Here is a 17,454-nt window from a genome sequence, read left to right as displayed (position 1 = left end):
CTAATTGTGCTAAAGTTTCTCTTCTGTGGGATCAGACCAAACTGGCTAGATATCCCAACATGCAGCAATAAGCCTTTGGCACCCATAACCCTGTCACCAGTTTACTGGTTGTCCTTCTTTGGACCACATTTAATAGTTACTAGCCACTGCATCTGATAAAATGCCCTAGCCATCGCAAATTGGCCATTGTTAAAGTTGCTCAGATCTTTTTCTGCTTCCATTTTTCCTGCTTCCTGCACATCAACTCTGAGGACTGTCTGTTCACTTGCTGCCTAATGTACCCTTTGACAGTTGCCAATGTAATGAGATAAACACGTCAATGGTTTTATGTTATGCGGTTTTATGGCTGATCAGTGTATGGTAAGAAAACTGAAGAAAAGAAAAAACAGCACTATTGCTATAAAAATAAAAGATCTTCTTGCTAAACAGGTGGGACCTTAGAGTGGGAGAATGATTTGCCATTGATGTCCAATGCCTCAACATTAGAACCTGACTCTGACAGAATCTGCTCTCCCCCAAACTCTCCGGTCAAACGTCCCGAAGAGAAGCCAGCACCTCAATGCTCCCGCTTCAGTGTTTCCCGATTCTCTATTACACAAGTGTCAGACTCAGACGTCGAGTCCATGGGAGGTCAGTACCACTCTGTATGGTACTAAACCACTTATCTAAAGATCTCTTACACAAAATGTTCTTGTTCTGTGCTGCACATCAAAGCCTGTATTTTTGTCATCTCTACACAGGTAGCTGTTCAGATGGAGACCAGGCATGAGAACACATCCAGATTTCATTTTGGCCTGATACAGCTCTAGATCCTCTTTGTTTTTTTTAATTAATGTTCTGGACAAGGGTTCTCTAAATCTGGAAGACAGTGCCTCATGCTGTAATTGAATTATATCAGCCAACCCTTTCTTTGTTTCTTGAGCCAGAGGTTGGCATTCACATTGTCTATTAAGGACAACCTTTGAAAGTACTGAAAAATTTCTAAGGAAGAAATTATGTATGCAAATTTAGGATAAGATTATTTGCAAACTTGTTTAGCAAATAAAAAAAAATGCAAACTGTAGCATCCATAAGGGTATTGGTTGCATTGCTGTACTCCTCATTTAGGCTTACTTACATTGCAGTCATCACTCGTTGGTCAGATCTTCCAGATGTTGGTTTTAACTGCAAAGTGAAAGGGGTTAAGGTCTTTGTAAGACAACCCAATTCAAATAATATTAAAGTTTTGTTAGTTACAACGGGTTTCAAATTGTGTACCAATGTGGAAAACTGCAGACCATTTTAAATAGAGGCGATCACTTTTGACTACTTTAAGCTGAAAGAAATTATGGCTCAGGTAAACTGTATTGAAGGATGTAAAAATTGGTACAGCATCAAAGTTTAAGCCACACGAAGATACTTGTGTTTAATATATGCTTCCTCACTATTCCCCATTTCCCCTCTGTGCTGCTATACAACCCTGAGGATGTGGAAAATATTATATACATGCACACTTTGTTGAAGCCTAAAGGTTATGTGCAAACTTGTTTCCATCGATAATGTCTATTTATAGAGATACAGTTAAATGTATACCAGTTTTATTACTGTCACTGATGTTCACCTATATGCAAGTGAGCATTCATCTCCATGACTGTTGACGTAGGAATTTAGCATTTCATTCTATCAGTTTACATCCGTGGGTTTGTGACATTACTTTAGTATCAGTGACCTATATCTGAGAGAGAGAGAGAGAGAGAGAGAGAGAGAGAGAGAGAGAGAGAGAGAGAGAGAGAAACACATCAGATCAGGTTAACTTATTAAATACTGCATGACTGATTAAGCTGTAAATCTTAAAGGACACTGTTCACAAAGTTCACTGATTTGCTAAATAACCTCAAATTTCAGTTTGTTGACATGTACACTGACATATTCAATTACAAGCTCTATGACCAGCTCTTATAAATGGTACCTCATAATGCTGGAGAATGCTGGATGTTTTGTTGTAACATAGCAGAGTTATATCAGTATAAAAGAAACAGAAGTGTAAAAAAAAAATGCCTGTCAAATAAATGCCTGTGGACTTCCCGTCTTTCTCATACACTGTTTGTCTTAAGTTACATGTCTGTGCTAGTTAGTCAACACTAAGTTCTTGAACATTTTTCACTTAAAATGTAGTAATGATGTATGTTAGTTGGTCTCACTACAGCTGCACAGTCAGGCTTACCCTAGCACTACTGGGCCATACCAATAGTTTACTGTGCCAGTATTCTCCAACAGGCATCGGTATACATGGATCCTCTTCAAGTTGTTTTTTTTTTTTTTGTAATTTGTACAATTCTGCAGCACTGTACTATTTTTGGAAAACATATCAATACTTTATAGAGGACAGATTCAAGTTGCCAAAGTGATACCTGATCATCAGGAGCTCAGTCAATCATCCTTTTACAGTGCAATGAGTGGTGTATTTGTTCCTGCACTTGTAGTAGCGCCATGGCTGTTGTTTCATTTCAGTCCACTCCATGCTGACTGTAGTATTCCAAAAAAATAAAAAATAAAACAAACCCATAGTTTGTCCTTATGTGTCAGGTGTTTCATGTTAATGCAGCTTTTTTCCCCCTCAAAGTTTACATGTTTCCTTATCATCTTGACTTAGCCAGTCTGGGCTTGCTTATATAAGCTATAGGAAGTTGTAAGTTATATATGGATGCAAAACATTTCAGAACTGATGGATACATGCATGAAATGTTACAGTATAACTAAATATGGACTAAAGGCACTCTACTGCTACTTCTGTTTTAGTCAATCACACACTGAACCATGACTGTAACTCCGACCCCAACTTCCAAAGTTGGAAAAAATATTTGTGCTGTAATGTATTTGACAGAATTAACAATAAATAAATACTTTCGAGTTGCAATAAAGCTAACAAGAAAAACTGATGTGGATTCCATTGGACAAGATGGTTTTTGGTTTTTAAATGGGTGCCAACAGAGCAAGTGTTTTCAGAAAACAGAGTAAAACCAGTCATTATCTTGATAATGAGCAAAAGTTAAGTGTGACCAATGCTTAATAATTAGCATCTCATCCATTTTTTTTACTGACCAAAGAGCCCACAGCCTCAGTTTCTTTGTTACTATTGGCTCATAACACCACAAGCTTGTGATGATTACACAGATGAAAGTTCACCTAGGTCAAGATGGTATGAACCGAAAGAGAACAGAAGCAAATGTGTCTTTTCACACATTATTCCTTTCCCATTCAATGAATGAGCTTTAATGCCTAGCAAATTTTAGTCTTATCTGGTCTGTTGCTTTGGTTGTAAAAGTATCATAGGTTTTAGATGATTATAGAGCTGTAGCAAAAGTTCAATTAAATGAAACTTACCGACACCTTGGCTCTGACAGTCCAAAGTGTAAGGTCAGCTTCTATTATTTACCACCTCTTACAAAAGTAGGATGAATGCTAAATGATGATCAACTCAATATTCCATTTGAAGGTTTATGTGGCTTGTTTCCAGTTCTTTTTAAATACTGTGCATGGACACTGGTGTGCTTATCAAATAAAGAATATACAGTTGATTTCGTAAATTTTTATTTCACAAAGAACAGAAATATGTATTATTAAAATGCTTCAACATAAATAAGCATGAAAAGAAGACCGACAGCCAAAATGGATTTGGTTTCAACACACATTCATTCTCCGAATTCATTGCCATTCCAATAAGACATGAAATGTCTCCAGCCTTATCGGTGCACTCAATTAATACCAGGATATGCTACTGCAAGTACACATAAGCTTTCAAGACTAAGTAGGATTTAGAAGTACAAGTCGCAAGGTTTCAAAAAGACACATATCTAAACAATATCAAGGTGTTAAGAAAAGAAAATGAGATCAGAAAACATTTTCAGGCAATTACTTTAAGCTAATTCTCACAATTCATAGTCAACTAGCATTTGTCTATAATAGGACTGTATATGTTGTAGCACAGAACAGGAGATGCCCTGTGTTAGAGAAAATGGCACATTCTCACAAAAAAAAAAAAAGAAAGAAAGAAAATCTTGAGCTCATATTTGCTGGAGTTCTGAGTTCCAGTAGTAAGGATAATTTTTAAATAAGCACAAGAGTGATTCAACAAGTGACCTGCAGATAAGTGGATTTTTTATTAACATTTTAACATGTAGACAACACGGTAATGCAACCAAGGATCCCCAGTCCAGTCCTGAGCTCAGGTGACTGCATGTGCATTACAGTTTTTGTGCATCGTCTGCCAATGTGTGTGTGGAGTTTCCTCCCCATCCTATAGTTTCCCTCATCCCAAAAAAGATGGTGGTGGTGACTGCAGATTTGTAAGACTAGGAATGAATGAGTGTGAGACTGTGTGTACATGATTTTCTGTGATAAACTGGAGTCCCATCCACGGAGTGGTGCTGGATCCCGCCATGACTCTGACCAAGATGAAACGCTTACTGAAGATGTACTCAAACAAATCGAGAGAAAGTTCTATTTACACTAATTGTTCATTGTAAGCAATTGTATGTGTGCTCATAATCCCACAAATCTAATGTTGATTGTTTTTGTTTCTGAAGAAGCAGTATTAAATGTGAGAGAAGAAACAATATTGTTTATATAGATTTTTTTTTCGACACAGTTAATCAACAACACAATGATGTCATCATTTTGTAGTGTCTATAATAAAATGGAAAATAAAAAACTAAAAAGCAAACATCAATACAAAAATCTGAAGTTTCCCCTTTGCCTATGAACATGTGGGCTTTTTTTTCTTTTTTTTCTTTAAAGCCAGAACACCTGATGCAGTAGAAGGCACAAACCCCTGGTGGGAAAAACATTGTACAAGCTTCCCTGCCAGGACACTGCTAGAGCTTTATATTGAAGCAATACAGATGAGTGCAGTGACACTTTCATTACAGAAGTGTCCACAGTATTGAGGTGCCAGATGGAGCCTTTGCCAAGGTACATTTAGTCATTTGACAAAAACATTTCAAACAAATGCAACTCCGCTGAGCATTTGAGGGTTTGGGGACATACTCAAGGGCTGAACAGTGGTTTTCTGGTAATGCTGGGATTTAAAGTGAGCAGTAACCCAAAGCCTTTACCACTGTGCCACCCATGCCCCAAAAGAAAGCCTCATTTTACAGCAGCTATAGCAACGGCAGAGGAAAGCCTTAAGAAGATCACTTTTCATTCAGCAGCTAATATAACTAAAAGCACTGATCTTACCTTGACTAATGATGATAACAGCCAAGGCCTACGGCAATAATAGAGAAATGAGGAATAAAGAAAAATAACTAAAATAATATATATGCGATCATTAGATTTTTACACCTTTTGATGTAGCTAGCTTTTTTTTTGTGAAATATTTCTTAACTTTGTATCAAAACCCTTAACCAACATGAATAACTATATATAACCATAATGGGATCGTTATCGCTGATCTATAACCCTTTCCCACATACACAGCTAATTTCTCTTCAGAGCAGCTCAGACTGAAGCTGCCATTTCCGTAGAACTATACAGCAATGTTTAGAAAGCTATATGAAACACCTGTTTAATTCCTAGTACCCCGAGCTATGGATCCAGGGCTTTATCCCCAGTTGCCCTATAGAGTCTTAAGCATGTGGCTCTGTGTATTATTTCAGGTGGTAGAGAGCAGGCCTGTAAACAGGCCATGTTAGTAGAAGAGTTGAGCTGTGTGGCCATCCATCAGGCTTGATCTGAGGTAGACCTCCAGGGCGTGGTCACTGGAAGAAGAGGGGGGTCAACAAATATTGTCAATGGGTGAACTGGTGCATGTGGGCGTGCCATTCACTTTAGCAGGCAAAATTTGAATCTATACACTACAAACTACAAAGTACAAGTGAATTTGGTCAATATACTGCTGAAAGGCATACAGTGATTCATTTGACATATACTTATGAACAAAAGTACTTTTTCTATGGAGGGTGTATTGAGCAAGCATGCAAATGAAACAAGATGTTGTCGACTAAGTGCTAGTGTGTACATTTGTTAGGCATTGATAGGCATGCATTAGTGTTAGATTTCGAGTTACCTCCAGTGCCAACATTTTGCCTCCATGAAAACACCACCTTCTGGCAACCAATGACCTGTCTGATTGGCTGGTACAAATTACACCACAAGGAAAGAGAACCAACCAGAGAGGCCGGTGACAGAATGAAGGAAAAAAAAAAAAAGAAATAACAGAGAAGCCCCACTCCCCAATTATACGCCAGACAACCAATGAGAGCAGAGGGAAAATGAGCGAGAGGAAAGACATGATTGTTTGGCTGAGCAGCGATGGAGGCAGGTGACTTACGGAGGTCCTGTACACTCAGAACCGGGACAATTCAGGACCCAAACTGGAAGGTAAAGAGAGTCCATGGGTTTGTACCGGAGCTCAGCTCAGACTAGGATTATGCATGGCTACATATCCGACTGTTAGTTTTGTGTAGGATGGTGGGAGGTTACTCATTTTGTGGCATGGTGTCTTTGAGTTTTGCACTGGCTCAGATGGATGAAGGACATTCCAACCCTATGCTCCTACATGAGTAAATAAAACGTCTCTACGGATGATGAGGGGTTCAAAATATAGTGTAAAATGAAGAGTCTGCCCATAGCAGTCATCCAATTTGTCTTTCATGAGACCAATTTTGGGTACAAAAACTCAGCTCTAAATCATTCTCACAGAGCAAAATATACGAAACTACCAAATATTTTGAACTGGTGTCAGAGCCATGTGCTGAATTCACTACTTCTATCTTTAATACACACATCTCAGACAGCAGACAGACAGCATACCCCACTACAACAAAAAATCCATGATCACATGAAGACGCAAAGCTAAGCACTGCTCTCTCGCTCTCACTTTCTCACTCACTCATACTCACTCTTAGACACACACACACACACAATACAAAAACAGCATTCTATATGTATTACAGAAGGGATTTGGTTCTAAAGTTGGTGAGTGGGCATCAGATGAGATCAATAAAATGATGTAGTGCAGAAATGCAGAAACACACACCATGGATTCAACAGCATGGATTCAAGTTAACAATCATGTATAATTTGAACAAGTGTTTTATTAATATATAGATATATTTATATATTATATATACTTTTTTGTAAAAATCCACAATACATTCAAGGTCAACATGTTGCTGAAGTTCCTCCATAGCATGCATTTTGTGATGGAAAGTTTTCTGTATACTGATTTCTGTGCATTGTAAATTGATTTACAAGAAAAAGAAAAGCATTTTAAAAGAGACAAAAAGGTACAAAAGCACAGCAGGAAAGTACACCACGGCTCCAGAGGATCTGTCAGCTGACCATTTTGGAACATGACAGATTGGAAATGAGAACATATTACAGCTTTTTTTTTTTTTTTAATGGAAATTACAGGAGTTTCAGGTCTCAGAGATGGAAAAAAAAGCAGAGATGCAGAGAAGAAGAAAGAGACTCCATTTACACCTGGTTGTTTCATGCATCTTAAGTCTCCTTAATATATCCAGAAATCCAGTTCTAATTATAAATGCAAATCACACAGCAGTGGTTTTAAACCGATTTAAATCAGAGACGCATCTGGGACAAATGTCATTTAATCTCTCTTAAGTAAAGTGGTAGTGAAATGTAAAGTCAACATTAATATCATACTTCTTACTAACTGCAGCACTTCATGCTTGTTTTAGCTTTAGCATTCTGGATCCATCTACTTGGGCCTAGATTATAAAACGGTGCAATATTGTGCCTCTCGATATCCACTGCTTTGTAATCAGTGAATTATAAATGTATAAAAGATGTAAATAAGAAAGTTACTTATTGCGATACCAACACAAAGAATAAGGATTCATATTCATAATATAATGAATGTTTTTCCAAAATGTGTCTATTGCAGTTAGAGCTACAGATGTATGTCTCTAATTGTGCAATTTAGAAAAACTATTTCACTTTGGCAATAAGGTAGAATTATTCATATATAATGCTGACCAAAATCCTTCACGATACATCACATCGCATATTGTTTGCTATTGCCAAAGTTCATATTACCGATACGACTTACTACCACTAACAACTTTTGTGTAAAACAACTGGAATCAAGGCACAGCATGGGAAGATGGGGGTCAAGTATAATGAGCTAATCTGAATATTACCTGCTGCACAGCACAAGTTCCCTTACCTGGACCTGCTGTACCCCCGATCCTAAACATCTGAAAGTTTTCCCAGTTCTGTCACACCCAAGTAAACTCAGAAAGGACCGGTACAGAGCTGATTAGTTGAATCTGAGCAGGAAAAACACTAAAATGTTTATCCTTTTCTCTACAACAATAACAATCTGGATAGCCAGAGATGGCTTTGAGAGATGATACAACAACCAGATGTAAATAAATGATTTTCTTTTTCTGATTTTGCTATATGATGTGGTGGTAGCATTAAATTTACTCATACTGTTCCACATTTTGATCATTTACATTGCTATCATAATAGCCTACATGTTTGGGCCGACTCGGCTTGGGTTTCGTACTTCTTCGATAATTTGAGATCTTTCAGAAATAATAAAGAAGAAGTGTGGACTGTACTGTAAATGGATCAGTGTTAAAAGTGACACAACCTCTGGGCTGCACGTTGCGCTGCTTAAAAGACACGGTGGAAGCACACAACGCTCTACAAAACAGAGAGGAAAAAAAACACGCCGCACAACTGAACCATAAAGAGAATACAAGGCTCTGCGGCGAGTGAGAGCTTCAATAGTGCCAGTCCACAGCATAAAGAAAAGGACAAACGGCACAGGTCTTTTATGGAAGGTGAGCTGCTTGAAAATATCGACATAGCTTTTGGCACTTTTACATGATGATGTCCTTTAACAAAAAAATCATCATCATAAAAACACAACAGTTGCAGAACTTGTGCACATGCATGGGAGAGGAGTCCAGTTGGAGAAGTCCACGGTGGCAGCGGGCAAGGCGAAGAGCAGCTCAGTGTCTGTATAGGTGCGAGGCGAGCAGATGGAGCGCCCTCTGGCTCTCTCTGTCAGATTCCCCCCCGACCCACCACACGCCACCGGCACTATGGCCCCCCGGCGACAACACGCAGGGGAGGAAGAGAGGACAGAAAGGAGGGATGAGAGCGGCCTTCTTCCACTGAAGGAGGGGTGCGTGGAGGCACGTGTTAGGATTGTTTTGAGGGGGGTGGGGAAGGCTAGAGGGGAAACTGGGAAGGAAGGGGTGCAACCCCTGTGCTATCCGGAGTTGTGTCTGTGTCTGATAGCCTGTCTGTGTTCACACTGTCGAAATCAATTTGCCATCGGAACTGTGGAACAAAGAGAGAAGGAAGCTTGCCAGGTCGGACACACTTAGAAAGAAATGGAGAAAAGACAAGACAGCCAAAAGAAGTGGAGGAAGGAAGGGATGGAAGTGACTTTGAGGGGTTGGGAGGCTAGGAGAACTGTTTTAACATACAGGAAAACAAACAAAAAAAAAAAACAGAAGCTCCACAAAAGTACTACATGACAAGATTGGGTTATCCCAAACAAATAAAAACAACGAAAACAAACAAACAAAAAAAAACTAAGGAAAGGAAATCTATGCGCCATATTTGAGGTAGTTTGTCTATTAAAGTCATCTTCTTCGGTGCAAGTTAATTGTATAGCTAGATGGGTTTCAGTTTAGACGTTCAGACCTAGAGATAGGAGTTCAGGGCACACAGGATACAGACAATGAGGTCAGAAATGATGCATTGCACATGTTGATGATGCTTCTCTCAGCCCTCAGACCCACCAACTCGCTCAAACACGTACACAATACAAAGACGTACATCCAGCCGTCTGCAGTCAAACACATAGGGCATATATTGTTGTGTTCCGTTGGGGGAGGTGGGGGGCTTTAAACACAAACCTTTTCACATCTGCTACTTATCTGAGCTGACAGATGCCACAATGAGCTAATGAAAGGTAAGTACTGATAAAAGACAGGTATTAAAAAAATACTCCTAATTTCTCCTACAGCTGTAGTGTGTACCACAGACAAGAATTTCCACTACAGGAATGAACAAAAACACACACACACAAAAAAAACATATGTTGTCTCATGTCAAATTTTCATTGAGCTCTATTTATAACTTTGTCTCCATCCCTATGTTTAATTTAAAATGTTGTACACATGGGCATTAGTTTAATTCAAAAGAAGTCTAAATTTGGGGTAATGGCAGTAAATAAATGTTGAAAAAGTTGCCATAAAGGAAGTCACTGGGAAGATCTCTCATGAGGACCTCTGTTGTTATAGTATAGTAATGAGATTAAACACATTCATATTCATTCAGTGACTGTACTTAAGCTTCCATTAAAAGCAGCTGTGTTGCTGTGATTTTTCCCTCAGAACAGGGAAACATGCTCAAATTCTTGTCCAGGGTAATCACACATATGCTGCATATATGGTGAAAAGTGATCAGTCCAAAAAAAAAACCACTGGAGTATTCCTTTAGTTACTGTTTACTATCAGAAGGATCTTCCCGCTATCCGATTTGTATGACACCATACAGTTAATTTCTTACATATAACACATCTCAGCTCCTCCACATTAAATCTTACCTTGTGGCAAAACGACTGTCATAATCCTCAATCGCTGGCTGTGAATTTAATGTAAAAAGAACATTTCAACGCTACTCTGAAGTGCACCAAAGCAGAGCCGGTGAAGGTGTAATTGGTGTTAGTTCACATTAAAGAAAAAAACAGTCATGCATTGCTCAGTGCAGCGTAATCAGAAACGAGAGTATTCTGCTCCAGCAGGTGGAGTCAGTATGCTTCGGAGCTCAGAGGAATATCTCCCCATTACGAAGAAAAGAATCATGCAGAGGCGGTATAGGAAATTTTAGCTGAGAAACCTACAGGATTAATAGTTAGCAAGCATGCTTGCGTGTGTGTAAGTGTGTGTGTGTGTGTGTGTGGTTGTGTGTACCTGTGTGAAGCCAGCCATGCTGTAGGGACGAGGGCGATTCTGTGTGAGGCTCTGAGCCAACAGACGGGCGGTCAGACCGTAGTCAGGCATGGGCAGAGACGTGTCGTCTCTCTCCAGCAGGTTCCCCGTGCTGCTGCTCTTCCCGTGATGTAGACTGAAGGAGAGTGCACAATCAGCCCAGACTACTCAAGCCCATACATGCACCACTGGAGGTCGCTGTAGCTTTAATCAAATCAGTCGGTTTTGCGGTGGCCTTATTTGAATGCAACAGGCATTTCTCCCAAAACCCAGCTGTTTTTTTTTTTGGTTTTGTTTTTGCAGAGACAGAGCACCCAAGCAAGCAATTTCCCATATCCACATAAGAGGCAATTATAAGAGACAAGTGCACTTGGTCTATGTCAAACCTCTAGGAAACTATAAAGAGAAAAGCCTGAGAAAGACCTAAACAGAAATTAATCAACCTTCAGAAAGTGGCTTTTACGAAAAGATACGCACTTTATCATTTTTTCGAAATGCAAAAAATGATAAAACACTAAGAACTTTTTCGAGTGCAAGAAAGCGTCAGAGTACTTACTTAACTCGCAGCTTGTCACTGTCGCTTTCGGGTAACACTCGTGTGTAAGAAAAAGGGAACCAGCCTCTCCTAAAAGAAGAAAAAAAAACATATATAGTATACTAAATATACATATTTAAAACTAAAATAAGTATATTTAGTGCTTTTAAAAGTAAATTAATAATACTCAACCCCAAGAAGGCAGTAATGGTAAGAACAAAACCATCAGAGTTTTGTTTTGTTCAGTCATGTCCCACCTGTTGGTAAAAACAAGTTTTTGTCTATTCCCACAGCAAACAACTTACATCTTGTTCTTCTCGTTCTCTCCATAATGCCAACCATCCCGAGCCTCGGGCACCAGCAGTGTAATAATGTCACCCTCGGTAAAGCTGAGCAGTGTGCTGTTGTCACCAGCAGCATGAGAGAAGATGGCCTGCACACGTGAACGCCCGTTCTTCTCCAGTCCTGCTGCCATGGAGCTGGACCTGGGCAGAGTCCGTGTCTCTCCTGAGGGGAAGAGAGAAAAATCTTATGAGATCAAAATACTTGTAGGTGGAATTCAATTTAGCAACAATTTAAATGTCAGAACTGTGCTGCTTCTGTGAACTGAACATTTGGGACTTAAGCTGATTTGTCAATTTAAACTATATTGTTTGACTATTTTGTAGGTGGCTCAATCCCATACCCACGGTGGCCTTGCTCTTAGCGGGCTGGGGTCTGCGGACAGGCAGGGTGTTGGAGTAAACCTCGCTGACCTGCCTCTGTGGCTGACTCTGAGACTGAGGCTGTGGGGAGGCGGGTCTTCCCTGAGACACACCCCCTTCAGCCCAGTACTCCTCCCCTTGCATTCCTGTTGTACCATTGACCAGAGACATACCATCAGGACCCATCAGCCTCTGTAGCAAAAGGTACGAAATGAAGATCAGCAAAAGTCACATTCAAGGGTTAAAAATATCACTTTTGCTCTGTGTATTAAGTGCATTTACTTACAAAAGGCACCATAAAGTGCTAATATGGATGTAGACACAGTTTTAACAATAATTTGTTAAATAAAGTGTTTTGTTTATGTGAATTAAAATGGACTTATTTGCTTCACCTATAGTATAATTAAAGATAAAAAAAAATAGAAATATAGAACTTATTCATACAAATAGCTATTAAAACAGGTCACACAACCTCTACTTCACTAAAATGTAGTTTTCTCTTGTTCTGCTTGCTTCTTTACTCTTGAATAGCTTCTAAATGCTTTCCAGTTACTGCATGAATAAAAATGTGAAAAAACTGAATGAATGAATACAAAGAAGGTGAGAGAAGGATTGAGCGTGACATGTGAAGGGAGTTTAAATTTTTTTTTTTTTTCATAAATTCAGTGTGACGTGTTTAGTGGGTGAGGTAGTGAGTTAAAAAGTGAAAGAGTACGTAAAACTGAGCAAGTGAGTAGGAAAAGTAGACAGTTAGTGAAAGAGTAAAGCAGTGAGTTAAGTAAGAGTGTAAAGCAGTGACTGAGTGTGTGCAGGAGTGAGTGAAGCCATGATTGAGTGATTCGCAAGCTACAGCCACACATACAATATATTTAATATTGTACTGAAAAAGGCGTCTGACTACGAACTGGGTTTCGTGTCACATGAGACTTACTCTGGCATTAAAAAGAGATAAGAGCCAGTGTAACTAGATCCGACTTGGATATTAAAATTTGCTGAGGGTAAGGTGCTCTGTACAAAAGCGCTGTCCGCAAAAATGAGATTCTGAAGCCGACGCACGTCTTGCACGTCGAAATGGAAATGTTTACTCGCTTTCCCTTTGCTCCCTGCACCAGCCATCTATCTCACCACATGATAACATCAGCATCTCACTATTTAAATCTTCCTACCACACAGGAAGCAAATGATCGGCTTAAAGAATTGCCTTTATAAATATCTGTGTTGAATATGTAGGATAATGTCACAGGCTTTCAGATCGAATGGTAAAACCTTCTGTAACAATGAGCTGTAGTGAGGTGGGTGGGTGTCACTCACCCCTGGGTGGCCCATGAGGGCAGCCAGCTCAGGGGGCACAGGCAGGGGCTGAGCACCAGGGATCGGGTCCGAGATGACCAGATTGCCCTTAGAGGAATGCAGTGGGCTGGAGAGAAGGGGGTTCGAGCCAGACATCATCTGCTGGACCAGCAACATGGCCCTCTCCGGGAGCTTGTTAGGATCAGAGCAGGATTGCTGCCACACCGGGATCTTCTGGGTGAGCAGATCCTTGCCCTAGACACAGAAACATAAAAAGCAAATAAAAACCTTTTCTGAATCAGCCACCATTTATGCATTCTTGATTACTGATTAATTCAGTATGCAATTAAATTTATATAATATAAAAATTAGATCATGCAAAAGCTGGTCTCTCAGACTGATGGTAATCACGACAGGGCTTCTCTTTCTCCTCACCTCTTCGCCCTCTATTCCAACACGCTGCAGCGTGGGTGAGGAGCTGTACTCTGTACTCATCCGCCCACTCCTCGCCCAATGACTCACACACACACACACACACACACACCCCCATGTACTGCAACTTGCTGTCAGGGTATTTCTCTCTCTCTCTCTACACCATGCATAATAGCATTATACAAGACAAAGATATGCAGACAACACAAACACTTAACAGAACATACATGGAAATGCTGCACATGTATGACCACTAGCTCCTTTTTAAATGCTCCTAAAGAACAAGTCTTATTCTGTGTACAAAATCAAAGACATAAATAAGCTCTTCTGCTTTGGTAATTGCAACAAACATAATGCAGCAAAGAGAGAACACGGCAGGAGTGAGCACAGGGAATTGCCATGGCAACTGCTAAGATTCTGCCGAATGGCCTTTGCATTGCGTTGGACAGTTTGTTAGCAGAATTCAACAGACCATCAGATGAATTTGCTCTCTCTCTCTCACCTTGCCATGGTAGGCACTGCTGTTCTTGGCCACAGCGCACTGGCGGTCAACCAGGAAGCAGTATCTCCTGCGCTCCTCTGACAGAGCAGTTTTGTAGCCCTCTGCGATGAAGTTGTCCAGCTCGCCCTGCTTAGTGTTGATGGTCTCCACATACTGATCACATACAAGGGAGAAAAAGTCAAGCAATCAGTCAAGATTTTATACAGTGGAACTACCCTAGTTTGTTTGGTCTATCTATAGTATACTACAGGAAACCGGAAAAAGAGATTAGTTGTTAGACATTGATATCATATAGATGTTAAGCTTAACATCATTAAGAGGTACATAGACATAGAATGTGATTAGAATATATTTGCATGTCAACCTTGATTTTGGATCAGAATCTCAAGAGGATGTGATCCTAATGGCTTTGAAACTCAAACAGAAATAAAATCAACCTTCTTTTATAAATCCTGTTCATCCGGTTTAAACAGGAACTCTGAGGAACTCTGCTTTTAGGTCTCTGCACAAGTACCTGAGCAAAAACTTATATACAGAGATAAAAGTTAAAAAATATATAAAAACTATTATGGACAAATGAGTCATCCCTCACCATGTTTGCGACAAGTGGGAGGCAAAAGAACGCTCCGAGTCTGAAACCTTGACCCTACAGTCAGGGAATCCGGTGTTACCGATGTATATCGTGGGAGGCATTTTGCTGGATGTTTTGGTTCCACAGGGTCACTATAAAATCAGTCGAAATGCATTCTAACTAATTTTTTTCACCCCATGATGAAACATTTCTGTCCTGATTCTTCCCTTTAATTTGTCTCTCTTCTTTGCAAGAGAGATAGATTCATTTCATTCAGCCATCAATACATTTTGCACATTATTCCCCCCCCCTAATAATCTACTGAAAAGACCTGCTAGCCTATTTATACCAGAGATCCCTGCAGAGGGTTATACTTAGTACAGAAATATTATAAAAGCATTATAATGGTGTTAACACACTTGCACTAATATATTCTGGTGTGTATCTTGAAACCTCTCTGCCCCATGAAACCTGTGTTCTTTTCATTCCATGTGACCACGCCTCTGACCCACTGCCCCATTTTAAAAAGCAGGTGGTCCTTCATCCATTCCTCTCTCTCCATCTCCACCCACGACCCTCTCCTATCAGCAGGGGTTTTCACCTGATGAGAATGTCAGCACCATTACAGAACTCATTACTGGAACACATCCAGGTGTTCCAACACTCAAATGTAATTTCCCCACAAAGGGGTAAGGGGCCTCCCCGCTGGCTTGCTGCGTTATCATCCGTTTCAATCATATCACTGTGTTCACCCTGGGAGAAGGAGATTTGCCATAATGAGAACAGAACAGAACTCGCACATATATTTGCACAGCGTGGAATCAATAGCAGAGACGGCTTCGGAGGAAGAAGGTAATGACGCCACTGGAGGGAGAGAAAAGTAGCTGACAATCTAACCAAAGCAAAGCAATCTCTCTCGGTCAGTCAGGACGGTGTTTAATCAGGGCACACACTAGTGTCTTGGGTTTAGCACTGCAGATGCAGGTATGTAGGACTGGATGTAGGTTAGTGTTTCCTTTTAATAGTATAGAGATCAATGCCATTGAAAGGGCGCTATTATAGCGCAAACTGCCCTAAAGTTAAAGCAAAAGCAGCACCACTGGGGCAATACTGCACATGCAGTTCAATATTCAACCACAGGCTGGTGCTAGTTTCTCACTAAAATGTGAACAAATACTCAGAAATGACCATCAAGTGTCCACATCGTTTACAGACGTAGGTTGTGGGTCTCTCTTTATACAGTTCGGATTGAAGCCAGTAGATTAAAGGATGAAGGCTTCAGTGGTGAACTGACATACAATCAGTACCAGCCTGTTAAACAACACAGTTTGGTGGAGTCATGTCCTCTACAGAACACTTGTGGAACAGCTTTTGGTTTAATAAAGAAAAAAAATGAAAGCGCAAGTCACATAATTGTAGAAAGGACAGATATGAAGTGAAGATAATTAAAAAACAAAACAAAAAACTAAAGTATGTCAGAAGTCAGTTTTGTGGCAAAGAAGCAAGTGAGTCTGTGCCCAGACATGTCAGTGCATGACGGATGGAAGGAGAAGGACCTTGGTTTTGATATATGACAGCTGTCAGCCACGCTCCAGCCAGCACACAGGCTCAGCTGCTGTAACTGGTTGAGCATGCAGAGGTGGAACCTCGGCCATACTGCAGCCTACACATTCACAAGCTTCTCTCACTGTGCTCAGATTCCCACTAAACCTCTGAGGCTAATCACAGCTTCTGGAGAACCAGTTGAGCTGCTCACTCGTGACTCACAAAACATTTATCATATGACAGGATCTGTCTGAGAGAGAGAGAGAGAGAGAGAGAGAGAGAGAGAGAGAGAGAGAGGGGTATGATTGTGAATTAATGCACAATGGACCTGAGCACCTCCACGTTTGATACTCCATCAAACAGCTCAGTTAAATCAGTGGGGATTATAATAAGAAATAAGTGGGGCTGTGTCAAGGAAGTGGGATTATTAAAATACTTTCTTGATATATAGCAATAGCAAATGGGATGCATTTATCTCTGCTTACACTACAATCAGTTATTCTTCTGCACTCTTCCATCCCTTTCCCCAAAGCCATTCTTAATCCTGATCCTTTACTGGCTGCATGCAGAGATTTTGCAAGCAGTTTGTTTGCGTGTATGGGAGAGAAAGAGAGGGTGCATATTAGAACAGCATTAAAACTATTCATTCCTCTTACGTTACAGCAACTGATCAACATTTTTTATTTATTACTGAGTTATGCATTATTTTAGCAAATTTAATTACGTTTGGAATATCAGCAATACGAATTAGTTCATGCTATTATTTGAAGCTAATCGGACAAATCAAACTCCGCTTCTTATTTTAGAGAGAAACTGGAAAGCGCAAAGTCCTTTGTCTCTTCCTACGGTAGGTAACAGACTGCCCACTACAAAGCAGTCACACTGGAGACTCCTTACATAAATGTTAAATAAAT

General features: G+C 40.1%; 2 protein-coding genes across 12 annotated transcripts in view; one reads left to right on the top strand and one right to left on the bottom strand.

The window, feature by feature from the left end:
• aatka (apoptosis-associated tyrosine kinase a) overlaps positions 1 to 2,553 on the top strand; it is a 30,143-nt gene extending 27,590 nt beyond the window's left edge. For 2 of the 3 annotated variants that reach the window (XM_027141412.2, XM_047801065.1), the window contains 2 exons: positions 430 to 630; positions 741 to 2,553. In XM_027141412.2, coding sequence (XP_026997213.2) covers positions 430 to 630; positions 741 to 769 — 230 coding nt within the window. In that variant the 3' untranslated portion in view covers positions 770 to 2,553. Of the gene's footprint in view, positions 1 to 412; positions 631 to 740 lie in introns of those variants that run through there. The other variant, XM_047801064.1, reaches the window with a different exon arrangement.
• Positions 2,554 to 3,553: 1,000 nt separating this feature from the next.
• baiap2a (BAR/IMD domain containing adaptor protein 2a) overlaps positions 3,554 to 17,454 on the bottom strand; it is a 63,917-nt gene continuing 50,016 nt past the window's right edge. The window contains exons 7-15 of one of the 9 annotated variants that reach the window (XM_027141416.2): positions 14,425 to 14,577; positions 13,512 to 13,745; positions 12,182 to 12,392; positions 11,802 to 12,003; positions 11,518 to 11,586; positions 10,944 to 11,097; positions 10,577 to 10,614; positions 6,311 to 6,353; positions 3,554 to 5,738 (exon numbers count right to left, since the gene is read on the bottom strand). In XM_027141416.2, coding sequence (XP_026997217.1) covers positions 6,326 to 6,353; positions 10,577 to 10,614; positions 10,944 to 11,097; positions 11,518 to 11,586; positions 11,802 to 12,003; positions 12,182 to 12,392; positions 13,512 to 13,745; positions 14,425 to 14,577 — 1,089 coding nt within the window. In that variant the 3' untranslated portion in view covers positions 3,554 to 5,738; positions 6,311 to 6,325. The other 8 variants (XM_027141422.2, XM_027141418.2, XM_027141413.2 and 5 more) reach the window with 8 other exon arrangements.

The sequence above is a fragment of the Tachysurus fulvidraco genome, chromosome 15 (assembly GCF_022655615.1).
Source record: "Tachysurus fulvidraco isolate hzauxx_2018 chromosome 15, HZAU_PFXX_2.0, whole genome shotgun sequence".
NCBI classification, from domain to species: Eukaryota; Metazoa; Chordata; class Actinopteri; order Siluriformes; family Bagridae; genus Tachysurus; species Tachysurus fulvidraco.
Note: the sequence above shows the minus strand (reverse complement) of the source record. Positions and strands in the feature narration are given on the sequence as shown.